General features: G+C 35.5%; 1 protein-coding gene across 9 annotated transcripts in view; it reads right to left on the bottom strand.

Annotated features, from left to right (window-relative positions):
- LOC101900723 (F-actin-uncapping protein LRRC16A) overlaps positions 1-17,856 on the bottom strand; it is a 133,511-nt gene that overhangs the window by 32,586 nt on the left and 83,069 nt on the right. For 6 of the 9 annotated variants that reach the window (XR_009342817.1, XR_009342818.1, XR_009342819.1 and 3 more), the window contains exons 6-12: positions 4,874-5,100; positions 4,636-4,797; positions 4,445-4,542; positions 4,110-4,151; positions 455-642; positions 307-384; positions 56-237 (exon numbers count right to left, since the gene is read on the bottom strand). Coding sequence is in view for 6 of the 9 variants with exons in the window: in XM_059125715.1 (XP_058981698.1) it covers positions 56-237; positions 307-384; positions 455-642; positions 4,110-4,151; positions 4,445-4,542; positions 4,636-4,797; positions 4,874-5,100 (977 nt within the window). In the remaining 3 variants the exon portion in view is untranslated. Of the gene's footprint in view, positions 1-55; positions 238-306; positions 385-454; positions 643-4,109; positions 4,152-4,444; positions 4,543-4,635; positions 4,798-4,873; positions 5,101-8,715; positions 8,870-17,856 lie in introns of those variants that run through there. The other 3 variants (XM_005181813.4, XM_005181811.4, XM_059125730.1) reach the window with 2 other exon arrangements.

Here is a 17,856-nt window from a genome sequence, read left to right as displayed (position 1 = left end):
TTTTTGATATCCTTCTTAATTTCTATTGAAAAAAAACCCCAATGAAAATACTTACTTCAATGCTTCCATGGGCAATTTACAACCGGCAATATTTAAATGCTTTAAACTTAAAGTACTGGTGAAGAATTGCTTAAACGATGGCGGTATCTCTTTGCCTTTCTTTGTGCTGAACGAATTATGGGAGACATTAAGATGAGCTAAATGCGTCGCACAACCACGTAAGAGGGCACCAAATAACTACAAATATAAAACCATATGAAATATTAAAAACTTTTTGAATTTATTACGAAAAATTCGGATACTTACATTCTCTAGTGTTATATCAGTCGAAGAGAGATCTAAATATTCTAAAACATTTGGTTGTGCTAAAAAATTGTGTAAATTCTGAAAAAAAATGATAAAATAAATTTTGTTAAGTTTCAATAAATAATAACACATTTGGGAATCGACTTACAGTTATATCATCTTTAAGATTGTTACCACTTAAATCTAAATGTGTCAACGAATTTGGAATGCTTGGATTGAGCGACAGTGAATGTGACATTTGATTAACACCCTTGGATGTAAGGCCACAATGTGCCAGAGCCAATTTGCACAGACCCTTGGAGACTTTTGCAATAGGTCCTGCCAAATGTATTGCACCTGCAAGTTAAAAGCATTTATGTGATTAGTACATTTTGAAAAAAAAGCATGAGGAGATTCAATAAAATATGAAGAAAAAATATTAAGAAGGAACAAACTGGAATAAGCATTGCAAAATTATTATAACAGTAATGGTGGCTGTGGTTCAATGAGAAATTGCAATATATATTTTAAATAAAATGGAAGTGTTGTGTGGTGGTTTTGGCTGGATATTGACCTAAGTGTGTGTCTGTTTATATGGGTGAGGCTTAAAGAGAAGAGAGAAATATTAAACACCTAGTTCGAGCGATATATGAAGGTGTCTCAAAAGACGAAAACCAATATGTTAGAACAGAATTTGACGAGGGACTAGATTAATTCTGATCATACTATGTAAAGTTTAAGACGAGGATTATACATGATATGCATTACTATTCACACAGAGTAGAATACAAAGGTACAGCTAAAAGTATGAGGCAAGTGTATCGGCATTTTGAACGTTTACATCGGAATGTAGCCAATACAGGGTGAGATAAAAAAAAAAAACTGCAACACAGCCAAACGCCATAATTTTTATTTTTTTTTTTTTTAAATTTTATTGAATGAAATCAAATAATGTCCAAAATAGCATCAAATTTTAGAATAAGTGTAAGTTCTTGCACTTTATGGAATTTCAATAGCTTTACCCCGAGCTCATTTTTCAATATTTGCTGAATGGAATATTGCTATATGTTCGGTCACTGCGTCGCGGGTTTCGATTAAGTCGCTGATGTTGCTGTTTTCTTCCGTCCACTTCCTTGACGTCGTGCTACCAGTATTACGGTAACGACCGATGGTACGAGACACAAAAGATTTCTTCACATTTTAATGCTGGAATGCTCTAACGATAGCCACTTGTGGTTTTCCAGCCAAATATAAAGAAATCACGCTTGAATTCCATAACGAATGACTTTTTTCTGGAAGATTTTCACCAAAATGCTTTTGTACGCCTGTAAACAATATAATGAGCTGTCACTGGAATAATTTTAATAGCTGTCGGACGAGTGGCTTAGAAATGACAGCAGTTTTGGTTGCAGTTTTTTTCATCTCACTCTGGGTATGGCTGGAAAATTTCGCCCATTTTTACATTTCTGAAAATATTTGGGTTACGATTTTTGAATCCATGCATTTTACGCAGTACTAAGGCAAAATTCAGGTGAATATTTTTGTAAACAAATTATGAATCAGTCAAGTCATCAAAGGGACTTTTAGGTCTTTTTCTTCAAAAACTCCATTAAGATGTCATATCTTCAATATCAGTTTAAAAAATTCTAAAAATTGGTTGTCATACAATTTGACTATAGGTTTCAGATTACTAAAAAAGCCTCAAAACTTTCTTAAAAACCGAAAAACTAAAAATAAACAAAAAACGTTTTAGGGTTAAAGTAACACTCCATCTGAAATTATGCAAAATAGCTCCACGAATGTCATTTTAGGAGGAGGGAGAATTTAAAAAAAAAAAAATCCGTCGGAAAATATCGCTCAAAAGAAACTCGTTATATGGGGGTTATACGAAGACGTGGTCCTACATAAGTAATTTATGTCATAGGCTGTAGTCACTGTTCCGAACTTTAGATACGAAATTTGAAACAATTCAGGCGAATAATGTCGCAAAAATAAAAAAAAAAAAAAATACCGAATATGGGTAAGAAACGTTATATAGGAGATATATGATATAGTGGACCTATATAGACAATTCTCTTCCAGGGGGTTATGTACTCACAAGGAACTCCTTTTGTGGATTTTAAGACAATTCCATCGCAAAATGTGGCTAAAATCATCCAAATACCGAATATCGGTAGGTGCTATTATATGGGGGATATACGATATCGTGGACCTATATAGACAATTTTCTTTTAGGAGGTAAAGTACTCATAAAGAATTCTTCGTGTAGAATTTTAGACAATTTCATTGGAAAATGTGACTAAAATTATCAAAATACTGAATATCGGGAGGTGTCGTTATATGGGGATATACGATATCGTGGACAGACAAAAGACTTATCTGTGCAAAATTTTAGCTTCCTATCTTAATTCGTTTTGACTGTAGCGTGATTACAACAGACAGACGGACGGACAGGTTTAAATCGTCTTAGAATTATTATTTCGATGAGTTATGAATGGAATAACGAACTTAATATACCATCCATACTATGTATGGTGGAGGGTATAAAAACCTAATATTCGAAATGTTCATCGGATAATATTTAGAGGGTGGAATTGACCTTACATTTTGTGTGAGAAATATCAAACTTTCCAATAAATTATTTTTAATGTAGACAGTCTCTAATTGAAACTAAATGTTTCGGGGCCTCGTGGCTCCGGTCCCAAAACCAAGATAATCCTTTTGTATAACCTTATGACATTATGTAGAGAATGAAATGGACCATACATATACCTGTGAATGGAATGTCCATAGCGAACGAATTTTTCTGAAGAATATTAGATTCAGATCTACTAGAATTGTTCAAACGGAAGGACGTAACAACGACGACATACGGCCTTGAAATTTAAACTTTTATATCCCAAACAATTGAAAATTAGAGGACGAACCTTGTCATTGGAATTATTGTTTAAGCAGTAGATAAACGTCATGTGGAATTCGTTCATTCTAGCCAAAATGGTTTTAGGTTTACAGAAACTTTGCGGCAAATTATAGTGGTATATGCTATCACATAGACGGCAGGGCCATACTATTCAGGATTCAGAACCAAAACCAATTTATCAGAACAATATAATTTATGAAAGAAATCGGGTTTGCCGTTGATGAAATCTTAATAGGTCAAAAGGAAGGTTATCGTATAGAGAATTACACTTCTTATAAGGTTTTTAGTAAAACCATATTGACCATATTTAGTAAAACCATATTGACCTTGTATACCCCAACAATTTCTCATTTAAAACATAATCAACTTGGAATGCAATTCTAATTCATACTTCAATTATTTGAAACAATGGAAAGGCTTCATGATTTCCATGGATGTGAAAATAGAATTTTAAGCTTGATAAAAAAAGTTCAGCAAGAATTTATCCTTGAGCTCATTAAAGCATTGAAGATGAGTACTCGCGTATTGATTTTCATTTTACGTTTTTCAATGCGTAAAGTTTCAATAGAATAAAAATCGTTGTGTGAAATAATGAGAAATTGTAGAATAGAATTTTATTGAAAATTCGATGTTGTTGTAGTTTGTTATTGTATGCATGAAGTATGTATAAAGCGCAACAAATAAAAGCAACACAAATGCAACTTCAAATTTGAAATGTTATTAGAATGGACGAACAAAAAAATCAAACATTAAACAACATTTAGAGAATGATTGATTGACTGGTTGGTTGGTCGATTGAATGAATGATTTTCAATTTGGTTTTCCGTTTTTTTTTTTGTTTTGTATGCGAAAAGAAACTCAAACACACACAGAGAGAATTGTTTTTAACTGTTGTTAATCAAACCTTGAACAATTTTTCCAAGTAGGGCACATAATGAGCTTGCACCTACAATATTTAAAATTGATACGGATAAAAAGAAACGGGAACAGAAAAAAAATAAAAATAGAGGCATACGTTGGGGTTAAATATTAGAGAAATTGGATTAGAAATGGGTTTAGCAAAAAACTAAAAAATGTATAAATAGGGTCAGTGGTACATAGTTGTATATGCATATTGCTGGGACACAATTTGGACAGTTATTTACAGTTTGCAGATTTCGTTTTTGTACTTCTTTTTGAGGAAAGTAACATTTAGAGGTTAGTACTTGATGGATTAGCTTTAAGTGTAATGGCGTTTACCTTTATCCTCAATTAAATTATGACTCAAATCGATGGTACGTATTGCAGGATTAATATTTGTAATCACAGATATGGCCAATTTATAAAGAAAATCGGATCTAGGAATTAAGAAAAAGTATAAAATTAGTTGAAAATCTCAACAAGAATTGAATACCAATACAATAATAAATATTCAGCCTTTTTCAACTCACTTTAAACCTAGGGCTTCCAAATGCAACTCCTCGAGCCACATTGAACGTTTGAGCACATGCAGAATACGCTCCAAAGTTTCATTTGATAAGCGCATATGTGAAGCTTTTAAGCCACGAAAAAATGTATTGTATTCCAATGCCGATACAATGGCCATCAAGTCTCTGTTAAAGTAAAGAAAAAAAGAATATTATTAAAAAAACACACAATTTTTAAGGTAATACTTTGGGCGAGACTTACTTTGGTTCTAAATGGTCAAAATCACGTAAATTCAATATTCGTGTATCGTGTGACAAATAAATGGTATCGATATCCCAGGCAACCTCCTCTCGATATGGCACTCCATGGAAATCACACATGCAGGCATATTGAGTACTAAAACCACCGCATGGTCCAATGTTGCGCGGATCGGATGGTCGAAACTTTTCAGAGAATATACCCACTCTTTCCGGTGGTTTTATGTCGATCTGGAATTAGGAAAAAAGCACAATAAATGTAAAAACTTGTCAGAAAGAAAGGAAGTTTTTGGAGTGTTGATTTTAGAGATCGTCGGAACTAAAGTATTTTTATATAATAAACCATTTATAATAAGTTATCAGAAGTTACCAGAAGGAGTGCCGATATTGCCATTTTTATACCCTACCTACCATAGTGGTAAGGGTATTATGTCTTTGTGCATTTGTTTGTAACATGAAGACGGAAGCGAGATAGACCCACATTTACTGTTGAGGATCCTTATAGAATCACTTTCTGAGTCGACTTATGCATGTCCATCCGTCCGTATGTCTGTCCATGCAGGTCGCATTTATTATCCGATTGAGATACAATTTTCCAAACAATATTAGTTTGACCCAAGGAGAAATTGGTGAGAATCGGTTCAAATTTAGATGTGGCTCCCGTATATGCCTTCAACCGATTTTGGGGTTAATAGTGCGCCAAATAGATATCAGACAAAGACAATATCCGTTCAAATGATTTGAATTTGGGCACATCCGAATTCAGTCTAGGAGCAAATTTAGTGAAAATCGGTTCAGATATAGCTATAGCTCTCATATATATGTTTCATCCGATTTGGTGTCCCTCACATTCGTAATATACACACCACAAGAATGATATTTGGTAATAGATATCAGATAGAGCCCAGAAATATTTCTGCCAAATTTTATCGATTTTATCGTTTCAGATATAGCTAAATCTCCCATGTTTCATCCGATTTGGTGTTAAAGCCCCTCAAATGTGTAATATACATTTGAAAACAATGATATTTGTTACCAGATATCTTATAGAGCTCGGAAATACCTTTGTCAAATTTTATCGAGATCGACTAAGATTTGGATATAGCTCCCATATATATCCTTAATCCGATTTCAGGTTTATTGTTCAAATAATGGCTAACATCAGACTAAATGGAGTGAATTTCGGAAGGTACTTTTCCATTTGGTGGAACTCGGCTTCGATATATATATTTTTTAATATAATCCTTCTCGAAGTGATATCATGCACCTTACAGGTTTTCTTTATGGAATTAGTCCTTATTCTTCTCCTCTGTCTAGTATCCTCGATCCTGGTACATATGGTCCAAGAAAGTCGCGCCTCTCGAATCATTCAGGTTTTTTTTGTGGACGAACATGCACTCTGGCGAAGTTGTGGTAAAAGGTTGTGCCTGGTATGATGTGTGCTTGATAAGATTCAGGGCTTGACAACAGAGTCTGTTTCTAAATTAGGTTTAACACGTTTTTTGCCCTTTGAACTTTGTCTTAGAGTTAGTTGAAGCTTGAACTTTTAATTATAAACTACCAAGACGTTCGAACGATATTCTACGGAGAGAAGAGTGTTCTTTGTTTAAAAATCACTAGCGGCATATTTTCATCATAGGAGCGGCTTTGTTCATTAACGAAATATTCAAGGAATTTCACTATCCAGGCACAACGTACTTCTGACGAATTGTGGGAAATTCCCATCTCTCACTTTACCCTTCAGATAGGACACCATATATAAGCTCTCACCTTCTTCTCCCAGGTGGAACTAACACCAATATACAAACTAGCTAAAAGTTCAGTGCCGAAAGGCTGTACTCAATCAGAACAATTATAGAACTCTTCTCCTTTCTCCCTTCTCACGCGCTTTTTTCTCCTTTTTGAATATCTGAAAAATCGTCTGAGCTCTCAAGATACCTCACTCGTTGGCATATCCTTTAACATACTATGGAGGGTATATTATATTGAACTCCACGAACTAACCATTTCATTTTCCACAGAGTTTGAATATTATCGCGAAAATATTCTGGAGGGTTATTAAAGCCTTGGGCACGTAAACATTTTGGCCAGAGACCTTGGACATTCCAACAGGACTCAGCACCATAGCACTCCAAATACCGCAGAACAACATTCGGGCAGCGTGTGACGGTTTCACTGGCCATTTGAAGGCCATAATTCGTGCCAAAGGTGACCAATTCGAACAAATCTAAACTTATTCTTAAATTTGATGCCATTTCCGACATTTTTTGCTTTCAATCAATAAAATATATCGTATATTCACCCCCCCTATGTAACGGTGCTTCCCTATATTCCGAATTTTGGTGATTTTAGTTACATTTTTCAACGGAATTGTCTAAGAATCCATACTAGAAGTTCGTTCTAAAAACTTTACTCCCTGGAAGAAAAATGTCTATATGGATCGTATAGCTCGATATTCGATTTTTTTAGAGACATTATTCACCATTATTTTTTATTATTTTATTATTATTATTCACTATGCCAGAATATTATCTATGCAGGTCCAGGTCTTCGTTTATGTCCCATATATCAATACCTCCCTAGGTACAATATTCACCGAAATTTTTTGAAATTTCGTATTTGAAGTTCCTAATAGGTACAACAGCCTGTGACAGAAAATTGTCTATGCAGATCCAGGTCTTCGTATAGCCCCGAATTAACGGTACCTCCATATATTCGGTATTTTGGTGATTTTAGCTACATTATTCACCGGATGTTTTCAAGTTTCGTATTTGAATATTGTAATTGCTTATGACAAAATTTGCCTATACAGGTCCACGACTTCGTACGGACCCCCTTTCCCCTTTTTCGGTATTTTTAAGATTTTGACAGAATTTTTAACGGATTTTATTTTTTTGAAATTTTCCAAATTCTTTCCAAATGGTGGAGGGAATTCAAAGTTCAACCTGACCGAACTTACTGCTTTTTAACTTGGTAATTCTTTCAATGCTAAAAATTCTCAGTTGGTCAAAGATCTTTTTGCTATTGGTCCATGTTTTGGTATAGCCCTCTTTGTTAGCGGTTTTATTTTAGGAATTTTTCAAAATGATTTGAATTTTTCGAAAATAAGAATTGTATTATTTTCTAATTCTAGAATCTGGGTTTTTTTTTTTGAATCATATTTATAGAGAAGCTCATTATTAACAATAGTAAAATGACTATAAAAAAAACCTAAGCATATACATACATCGTATGCTTAGCTTCTTTCGGCAAACTATGAAATAAGAAACCCTAGAAATTGTAAATGAAAAGTTTTTGATTACTTTTGTTTCTTGTTGACCATGTACAAGCAAAATTTCTAAGCAACTTGAGATGTTACTGACCTATGAAATGGTTGCTTGATATATAAAAAGTTGTTGGATAAATAGCTGGGACCTTTAAATTAAAATTTGAAAAATTATATAGGGCTTTATAAACAAAAAAAGGGAAAATTGGTATTTTAAATATAAAATAAGTATGGACAACAAATTAGCACACACAAAAACACAAGATTTGCTCTTGTGTCGGCGGAATTACTCTATGGATTAATGCTCGTCTTAAAAAATCCACGACAAAAAATATAGGATATTTTTTCGGAAATACCATTGCAAAAATATTTGTTTTAGTTTATTATCATGTTCGAAGGTCATTTGTATATCTGACTTGGGTTGTTTCAAAATTTTACGAACATTTTTTTGGAATATTTCCGGTATTGCCTTTGGCATTATAAAATTATAAGGTTGATTAGATTTAGATTTCTCGCATTAATAATACCTTGTTTTGAAGTTTATGCCACCGCTAAATTCTAACGTTAATTTTTTGTTTTACCTGTGACGTTGGTCTGGGCGACAATGACATGGAATTGGTTTCGGTAACCGTTCCAAAGTACCAATCCTTGGCTTGGCAAAAATAATCGAGTACTGCTTCCATGATACGTTTCAAAGCATCAAAAATACACCAGAAACGCATTACCCCACGAACTAGAAAGAACTAAGGCAGGCAATAAACTCGAATCTCGAATTGGTTTGAATTGAAAAAAATCATGGTGGTTATTTTCAGAACGAAACAAGTGCATCATCAATAACCACACAATATAAGTTTATAATTATTAATAAGTGACGAAAATAAAAGTGGATTCATTGATTCAAAATAGCAGCTATATCAAAGGGGTAATGAATTGCAGTGTGGTTTGAAAAATGTACAAATGTACAGGGTGAGATAAAAAAACAGCAACAAACTCAAATGCCATAATTTTTACATTTTTCTTTCAAATTTTATTGAATGAAAGCAAACAATGGAAATAGCATCAAATTTTAGAATAGGTTTAGATTTGTTCGAATTGGTCACATTTGGCACGAATTATGGCCTTCAAACGGCCAATGAAACCGCCACACGCTGCCCGAATGTTGCTCCGCGGTATTTTGGCCCATTCCCGGCGAAGCGCTTGCTTAAGATAATTGACACATTGGTCCATCGGATTGATATCCGGAGACTTTGGTGGCCATTGTGCGCTGGAAATGAAGCGAGAAACCTCATTTTGTAACAATTCTTGAGTGGTGCGTGCTGAGTCCTGTTGGAATGTCCAAGGTATGTGGCCAAAATGTTTGCATGCCCAAGGCTTTAATACACCCTCCAGAATATTTTCGCGGTAATATTCGGCAGTTATTCTGATGTCGCGGTCGATTAATACGAGCGTAGAGCGACCATCGGCTGTTATGGCGGCCCACACCATCACCATGGCCGGCTTGAGGCTTGAGTTCTGGTGGCCAACCGAAGGTGCACATTTTCAGCTGACCTCTTTGGCAAGTAGAGACCATCATTTTGTTTGTTTACAAATTGCTGAACAACGAAAACCAAATTCGGTAGTTCACCACTTTCGGCCAAGCGAAGCCACTCTTTAGACTCAAATTTTCTTTCTGTTGCGGTGTAAGTTCTTGCACTTTTTGGAATTTCAATGGCTTTACCCCGAGCTCATTTTTCAATACTTGCCGAATGGAATATTGCGATATGTTCAGCTCACAAGCCATTTTTCGGCCATTGCGACGCGGATTTCGATCAAGTCGCTTCTTTACTTTTCGAACCATTTCTCCTGATGTTGCTGTTTTCTTCCGTTCACTTCCTTGACGTCGGGCTACGCTACCAGTATCACGGTAACGAGCGATGGTACGAGACACAAAAGATTTATCCACATTTAAATGTTGGAGTGCTCTAACAATAGCCACTTGTAGTTTTCCAGCCAAAAATAAAGAAATCACATTATAATGCATGAATTCCATCACGAATAACATTTTTTCTGGAAAATTCTCACCAAAATGCTTTTGCACGCTGGTAAACAATATAATGAGCTGTCACTGGAATAATTTTAACAGCTGTCGGATGAGTGACTTAGAAATGACAGCAGTCTGAAGTTGGTTGCAGTTTTTTTCATCTCACACCGTACAAGGTGGCGAAAATGTAATCCTCATATTAGAAAAATGCTATAAATCTTACGATTGGCCCCTAATGTGTAAATTACAGCCAAAAAATAGCGGAATGTCTGTCAAGTACATATACATGTACAAGGCGGTGCAAAAGTAAACTTCCGATGTTTTTGGCTGTAATTGAGACATTGGGGGCCAATCGTAAAATATATGACATTTGCTGATAGAAAAATTACATTTGCGCCACCTGGGTCTAAAATGCTTATTTTGAGGAGTTACAAATCTTTCGCTTTAACTTTCCAAATTGGACAAGGACTAACCAAACCATTTTACATGTGTGTTAGGTAAATTTCTTTGTAATCGATTGTAATTCCATGTAATTCAATTTCCCATATTTACCCAACCTAACCCGATGCATTATTTTGCATAATTTTATGATGTTTATGTGAGAGGTTTGTTCAAGCATTTAGCCATTGAAGGCAATTATGGAATGAGTGACTGTCACGCGATATCTGCGTCAAGATTTCACCTCTAGTCAAAGTGGGTAAAAACTCTGTCAAGTAAATCATGAGCTACCTAACTAGCTGATGTTGTAACAACAATGCAAATAATTTAGAGAGTTTGTTCACACTTTTAATAAAAACAAATTAAAATTTGCATGAATTATGTTTGGCTGTTGTAGCCACAAAAGGTTGTCACGAATGCATGTGATAGAATAAAAAAATAAATAAGTAAAAAAGCAGCTAATTTCGCCGAACTTTTAATACTCCCCACCTTAGGGGGAGCACCTTATAAAAGCATCTGAATTCAAACGTGTTCCACTTTAAACTACAAATACCAGTAAGACCGTTTGGATAATGCTGTTAAAATTTTCAAAAAAACATAAAGTGGGTGAGGCCGTTATATGGGGACCATGCCAAAACGGGAACCTCCATAGACAATTTTATGCTTCAAGGAATTGTCATCTACAAATCATCTTAAATACCAAATTTGAAGCAATTTCGTGGGTAAAGTAACTAGGATTATCAAAATACCGAATATCGGTGGGTATCGTTATATGTGCGCTATAGGAAAACGTGGACTTATACAGGGTTGTCCATATTCGACGGACCCATCTGGCAACGCAGATTTTTACCATGAACCAATACACGCCACGCGAAATAGTTGAAATTTACATTCAACAGATGAAGTCAATTGTGAAAACTCAACGTGCTTTTAAAACATTAAAAAATGTGAGAAGTGCGCCTTCTAAGAACACCATTAAGCGTTTATACGAAAAATTTTCGACTGGTAAGGCTCTTTCTAATCCGAAGAGGCCATATAGAAGTCGACCAAGGCGATCGGCCGAGAATATCGCTGCCGTACGAGCCAGTGTTGAGAGGTCCCCAAGAACATCGCAAAAACGCCGTTCTCAGCAGTTGGGCATGGCTCGGTCCACTTTACAACGGATTATTCGCATTGATTTGCATTTGTTCCCGTACAAAATTCAATTGACGTCGATTGGAAAGGGCCCAATGAGTCATGGGTCCGTCGAATATGGGCAACCCTGTATATACTATGTTCCGCCAACGGAGCTAGAATTCATTACGAACTACAAACACAAATTTTTAGAAAAATCCGTGGAAAAATGTGGCAAAATTCATCAAAACAGTAATATCGATAGGTACCGTTATATGGGGACTATACCAAAATGTGGAGCTATATATGTTATGTTTCGCCGCCGGATCAAGAACCCATTACGAACTACAAATACAAATGTTTAGACAAATGCGTGGAAAAATCTAACAAAAATCATCAGAATACCGAATATCAGGAGGTACCGGGCTATACGAAAACATGGACCTATATATACAATGTTCGGCCATTGGAGCTAGAACCGATTACAAACAACAAATACCATTTTTTAGGCAAACCCGTGAAAAAATATTGCTAAAATCATGAAAATACAGAATATCGGGGGGATATACGATATCGTAGGCCTACATAGATAATTCTTTTCCAGGGGGTAAAGTACTCAGAAAAAACTCTGGTGTGGATATTGCGACAATTCCATTGAAAAATGGGCTAAAATCATGAAAATACCGAATATCGGTAGGTGCCGTTATATGGGAAATATACGATATCGTGGACCTATATAGACATTCACTTCCAGGGACCAAAGTGCTCACAAATAACTCCCTGTGTAGATTTTCAGACAGTTCCATTAAAAATGTGGCTAAATCCATCAAAATACATATATGATATCGTGGACCGATATAGCTCATCTTCGAACTTGACCTGCCTGTAGACTGAAGACTAATCTGTGCAGAATTTTAGCATCCTATCTAAATTCCTTTTTAACTCTAGCGTGAATAAAACAGACGGGCAACATTTAATTAAAACAGACGGACGGAATAGAATTTTATGCTGTTCAAGAACATATATACACTTTGTTGGGTCTAAAGTTATTTTATCAATGTATGGTGGAGGGTACAACACAGACGAACAAAATTTGATTAAAACAGACGGACGGAATAGATCTTTACGCTGATCCAGAACATATATAAACATTGTTAGGTCTAAAAATCGATGAGTTACACACGGAATGACGAACATAATATACCCTTCATACTATGTATGGTGGAGGGTAAAAAACCTTGGTATTGACGTCACCTTTCAAATGAAGTTTGCAGAAATAAAATCCGTTCACACATTCCAGAGAATATCACTTACAAACACAATGCAACAATATTTTTTATATATGGATTCGAAGTAAATATGTAATCCTTTAAGTCATATTTACAAAATTTATATTGGATTACTTTGACATTTCTAAGAATTTAAATGACAATGTCGATACTACCATTGCCACATTCCTTGATTGAAAAGTTAATCAATCAATATAATGCCGATACACCGAGAATAAAGTTAAGTACATTTTTTTCAACGACGACATTGACAACTGGGTATTTAAATAACCCAAAACTTAATCATCCCAACCGTGCTTCCTTGTAAAGCAAAAAGTTGTCTACTATGTTAAATCTATCCATCTCTTTATGACTCTAACCTTAGTATTTTCTTTAATAATTTCTTTTTTTATTTTCATTCAAAGGTAAATATTTTGCCCTGTGTAATATGCCATCCGCATATGACTCATTCCCCGTCAGTGTAAGTACATAATGTATTACACATGATTATCTTCAAGAATTACATGCCATCGGAACCACTGAACAATAACAATTACTTATTCAGTAAGTCAGTCAGTTATTCAGCCGGTCATTGAATCGGTCAATTCGATTTGCCTACAATTTGAATCATCCACCCATCCAACTGACTATCCATCCATCCATCCATCGGCCGATTGCCATTTTCAATCGGTCATTTGTTTTAAACTCTTCAATTAGCCTTCGTTGTTGTTATTTTTCGGATCCAACTTATTGTAATTGGGTTAAAGACCCAAACGAACGGCAGTGCTGCACATTTAGATAGAGAATGCTTACAACAACAGTACAAATAACATGCAGAAATAAAAGAAAACAGAGCAGAAGAATGACAAACAGAAGTATAGGAGGAAGCCGCCAGCAACAACATAATAATCAAATGTAATCTTTAACATGTGGCCTTTACGGGTTCATTCATTTTACAATTAATATGGGTCAATGAGAACGAAGAAGCTGCAGTGTCTGGAAATGTAATCCTCCGGTTGGGAGAAAAAGTAGTAAGCATTGTTGGGCATAAAAAGAGCAATGAAAATGTTGAATTAATTCTGAATGTCGTTGTAACTTTTGTAAAGAAAGCAAGTAAAACAAAATTAAGTTCGTCCAGGTCGAACTTTAAATACCCCCCACCATTAAAGAAAAAAACAATAAAGTGGGTTAGGGCGTTATTTGGGAGCTATAACAAAACGGGAATCTCTATAGACAATTTTATACTTCAAGGATTGTCATCTACCAAATCTTCTTAAATGTGACTAGGATTATTATATCGGTGGGAATCGTTATATGTGCGCTATAGGAAAACATGGACTTAAATATTCAATGTTCTGCCGCCGGAGCAAGAACCCATTATGAACAGCAAATACCAAATTTTGGACAAATCTGTGGAAAAAAGGGGCAAAAATCATCAAAATACAGATTTTTCGGAGGTACCATTATGTGAGGGCTATACAAAAACGTGGACATACAGTGTTTCGTCACCGGATCTAGAACCCATTATGACTTACAAATACCAATTTTTAGACAAATCCGCCGAAAAATGTGGCGAAAATCATCAAAATTCCGAACATAGGGAGGTTATGATATAAGGCGGCTGTACCAAAATGTGGACCGATATATCTCATTTTCACCAACCATCCTAGAAACAATACAAATTGTGCTTCCAAATTTTGAAGTTCTACGTCAAATGTGGGCTGTATCGTGATGTTAACAGACAGACGGACATTGTTAAATCGACTTAGAATTTTATGTTGATCATTAATATATACATTATGAGATCTACGACGAATGTTACAAACGGAATGACAAAGTTAATGCATGCTCAGTTAAGCAAGTTCTTTGCGCACTTCTTCCATTTTATGCTCAGTTTAATCGACCCATTGTATCGGCTATTTAGGCTATTGTGAGTAAATTTCGAACAAATATGTACATTGTTGGACATTAAACCACCAACTCGTAGAGTGCAAACTGAAGAAAATATTGCAGCTATATCGGCCAGTGTTAATGATGAACACCAATCATCGATTCGTCGCCGTTTGCAGCAATTGGGTCTCTGTTACTCGACAACGTGGAAATTGTTGCGGAAGGATTTAGGTTGAATTGACGCAAGAATTGAAAGAAAACGTCCTACAGCAAAGCACAACTTTTGGTGAATGAGCTCTAGGATAGTTGGCCAAGATCCACTTTTTTATCGACAAATTGTGTTCGGCGACGAAGCTTATTTTTGGCTTAATGGATACGTAAATAAGCAGAGTCACGTTTGTAGTAAAGATAAGCTGCAAGCATTACCAAAGCTACGAATGCATCCAGAAAAAGTCATTGTTTGGTGCGATTTATGGGATTCATTGGATCGTATTTTTTGCCCAAAATACAAGAGCTTGATTTGGAAATAATAGTTTTTTTTTTTTTTTTTTTTTGGAAAAAACAACTAAAGAGCTCGTTTATTGAGAAACTGACATTCGTCCCTTTACAGTTTTTATAACCTCGGTCATATGGCTAAAGAAGGTATATATCATTTGATACGGTGAAAACGTGCCTCATCGAAATAACGATTTTAAAACCTAGTCTCTTTGACCAAATCCGCTTCAGGACATTTGGAGTTGATCTAGCGATCTCCGTCCGGCTGGCTGGTGCGCACGATAACACTCGAAGGGAGTATCCCATTTGGTCCAAACTTGGTACATCGTAATATTATTATCAAATTTAAACCAAGTTCGGAGATGGGCAATATCGGTCCACTCCTTCTGGTTACTCCCGCACAAAGGGTCGAAATTAAAAAAAATATATATTACTGCACCGAAAGAGAAATGACAATCCGATTTTGCTCCAACTTTACAAATCCTAATATTCCCATCATTGCTATGTCAGGTGCGAAAATGGACAATATCAGTCCACTAAATCAAATTTCTCCCCCACAAAGGGTCCAAGTTTTGAATAATTATAACTTATAAAAGGTGATATAAGAGTTCAATTGTTTTAAAATTATACACATCACAATATTTTTATTAACCAAAGATCTGTTGTGAATGTAGAATTTATCTGTCCACCCCTTCTAGTACCTCCCCCACAAAGGTTCAAAATTTTGAATATCCATGAAGCTCATAAAAGGCGAAATTAACATCCGATTCCATTCCAGACTTTGTACAACTCAGTATTTCCATCAACACAAGATCTGTTATAAGGATGGTGGAGATCGGACTATTTCTTCTGGTACCTCCACCACATAGAGTTTAAGATTTTGAAAAAAATATAAGCACCTAAATTTCTCAAAATATAAATATATAAAATTAAACCACCAGGCACAACAACAACATATCACCCTCATTATTGTGGAGTCTTTTATGACCCATTGCTATTTAACTCCACTCCACTGTTATTTGAATATGTTTTATGCTGCCTCCATTTGTTATGTATCAATAAATTATTTGCCTATGGATTTCTGCACACATACATACACATGTACACCACACTCATGCTAGACACATAGAATACGAGTACATCAAAGCAAAATTAATTTAGAATAGATAAAAGAGGAAACCTCTGACGTCAGAGGTTAATCGATTACCACCGCAGGGACAGATTCAACTTTAAGCCGAGTTCATTTATCAAATAGTCTGCAATGAAATGAAGTCAAATGATGGCAAGTGGTGCGCAACGAAAAGGCAAGTACAGGGCTAAGATGTGGTCGTTTAGATTTCCATAAATGATGGAAAAATATATTTGCATTCATTCAGGGAATATTCGTATGAGGAATATGTTGTGTATATGGGAGTTATGATTTTGAGAAAAGTCCTTGAAGGACTTTTTCGTTTTTAACAAGTATTTATCCTCCAGTGTATTTTCAAGGATGTTGCTTTAAGGGCATTATACCGTATTTTGCATAAAGTATTTTTAAGTTTACACACCACAAGAATCCGAGTCTACCTTAAAATGCATAAAAGTAATGCAGAATTCCATCGAAAAATCATCTTGACTGTTGAGACCCATTTCTAACTCGGTGGCTATGTCAAGGAGCAAATAAAGTTGTATCTGAGCTCGGGAAACCCAAGAATTATTATTGACAAGCCTCCTCATACTCTACGTGTGACTGTTTGCAGCGGTTTGTGTTCCAGCGGGGTCATTGGACCTTACGAGGTTGGTTTAAAAGTTAGAGAGAATGGATAGGACAATGCTATCGAGAGGTGACTAGTAATTTTGTGACTAATGAATGGTAAGAGTTGGAGACTATATATTTGGACTTCAAAACGCTAATGTGACCCACAAGCAATGAAAACATTGCATACAATTACTCGAAGAGGTGAGAGTAGATACATTTTCTGTCACGTTAAAGCCAAACCGATTGGAAAATATGGTTAAGTGCCTCGCAATAACTAAAATCAGGGGGTACTTTTATTTAAGGAATGTACCACAACTTGGGCTTACATTGATAATTATACCATCCACCATACAATGGAGGGTGAATTAAATTTGTCTTTCCATTTGCAAAATCTCGAAATATTTTTCGGAGACCCCAAAAAGTTTGTATATTCCGGTTCAGTATAAAATTATAAGGAGATACCTATATCCGTCTGTCTGTTGAAATAACAGTAGAGTCCACATTATTTTATCAAAGGTTTATAATACATACGGCTGCTTGGTATAGAGAATGGGCTATATTGGTCCACGTTTTGGTATAGCCCCCAGCGATACCTTCTGATTTTCGGTATTTTGAAGAATTCTGCCACAATTTTTAGCCAAATCAGCTGAATGTTGACACTTGGGGTTCTTGAAAGGTCTGTTCTCTCCTTGCGAAAGATTTCGATTTAGGAATAGCCCCATATAACGGTACCATCCATCGGTATTTTCTTCCACAATTC

The sequence above is a fragment of the Musca domestica genome, unplaced genomic scaffold (assembly GCF_030504385.1).
Source record: "Musca domestica strain aabys unplaced genomic scaffold, Musca_domestica.polishedcontigs.V.1.1 10, whole genome shotgun sequence".
Classification (NCBI taxonomy): Eukaryota; Metazoa; Arthropoda; class Insecta; order Diptera; family Muscidae; genus Musca; species Musca domestica.
Note: the sequence above shows the minus strand (reverse complement) of the source record. Positions and strands in the feature narration are given on the sequence as shown.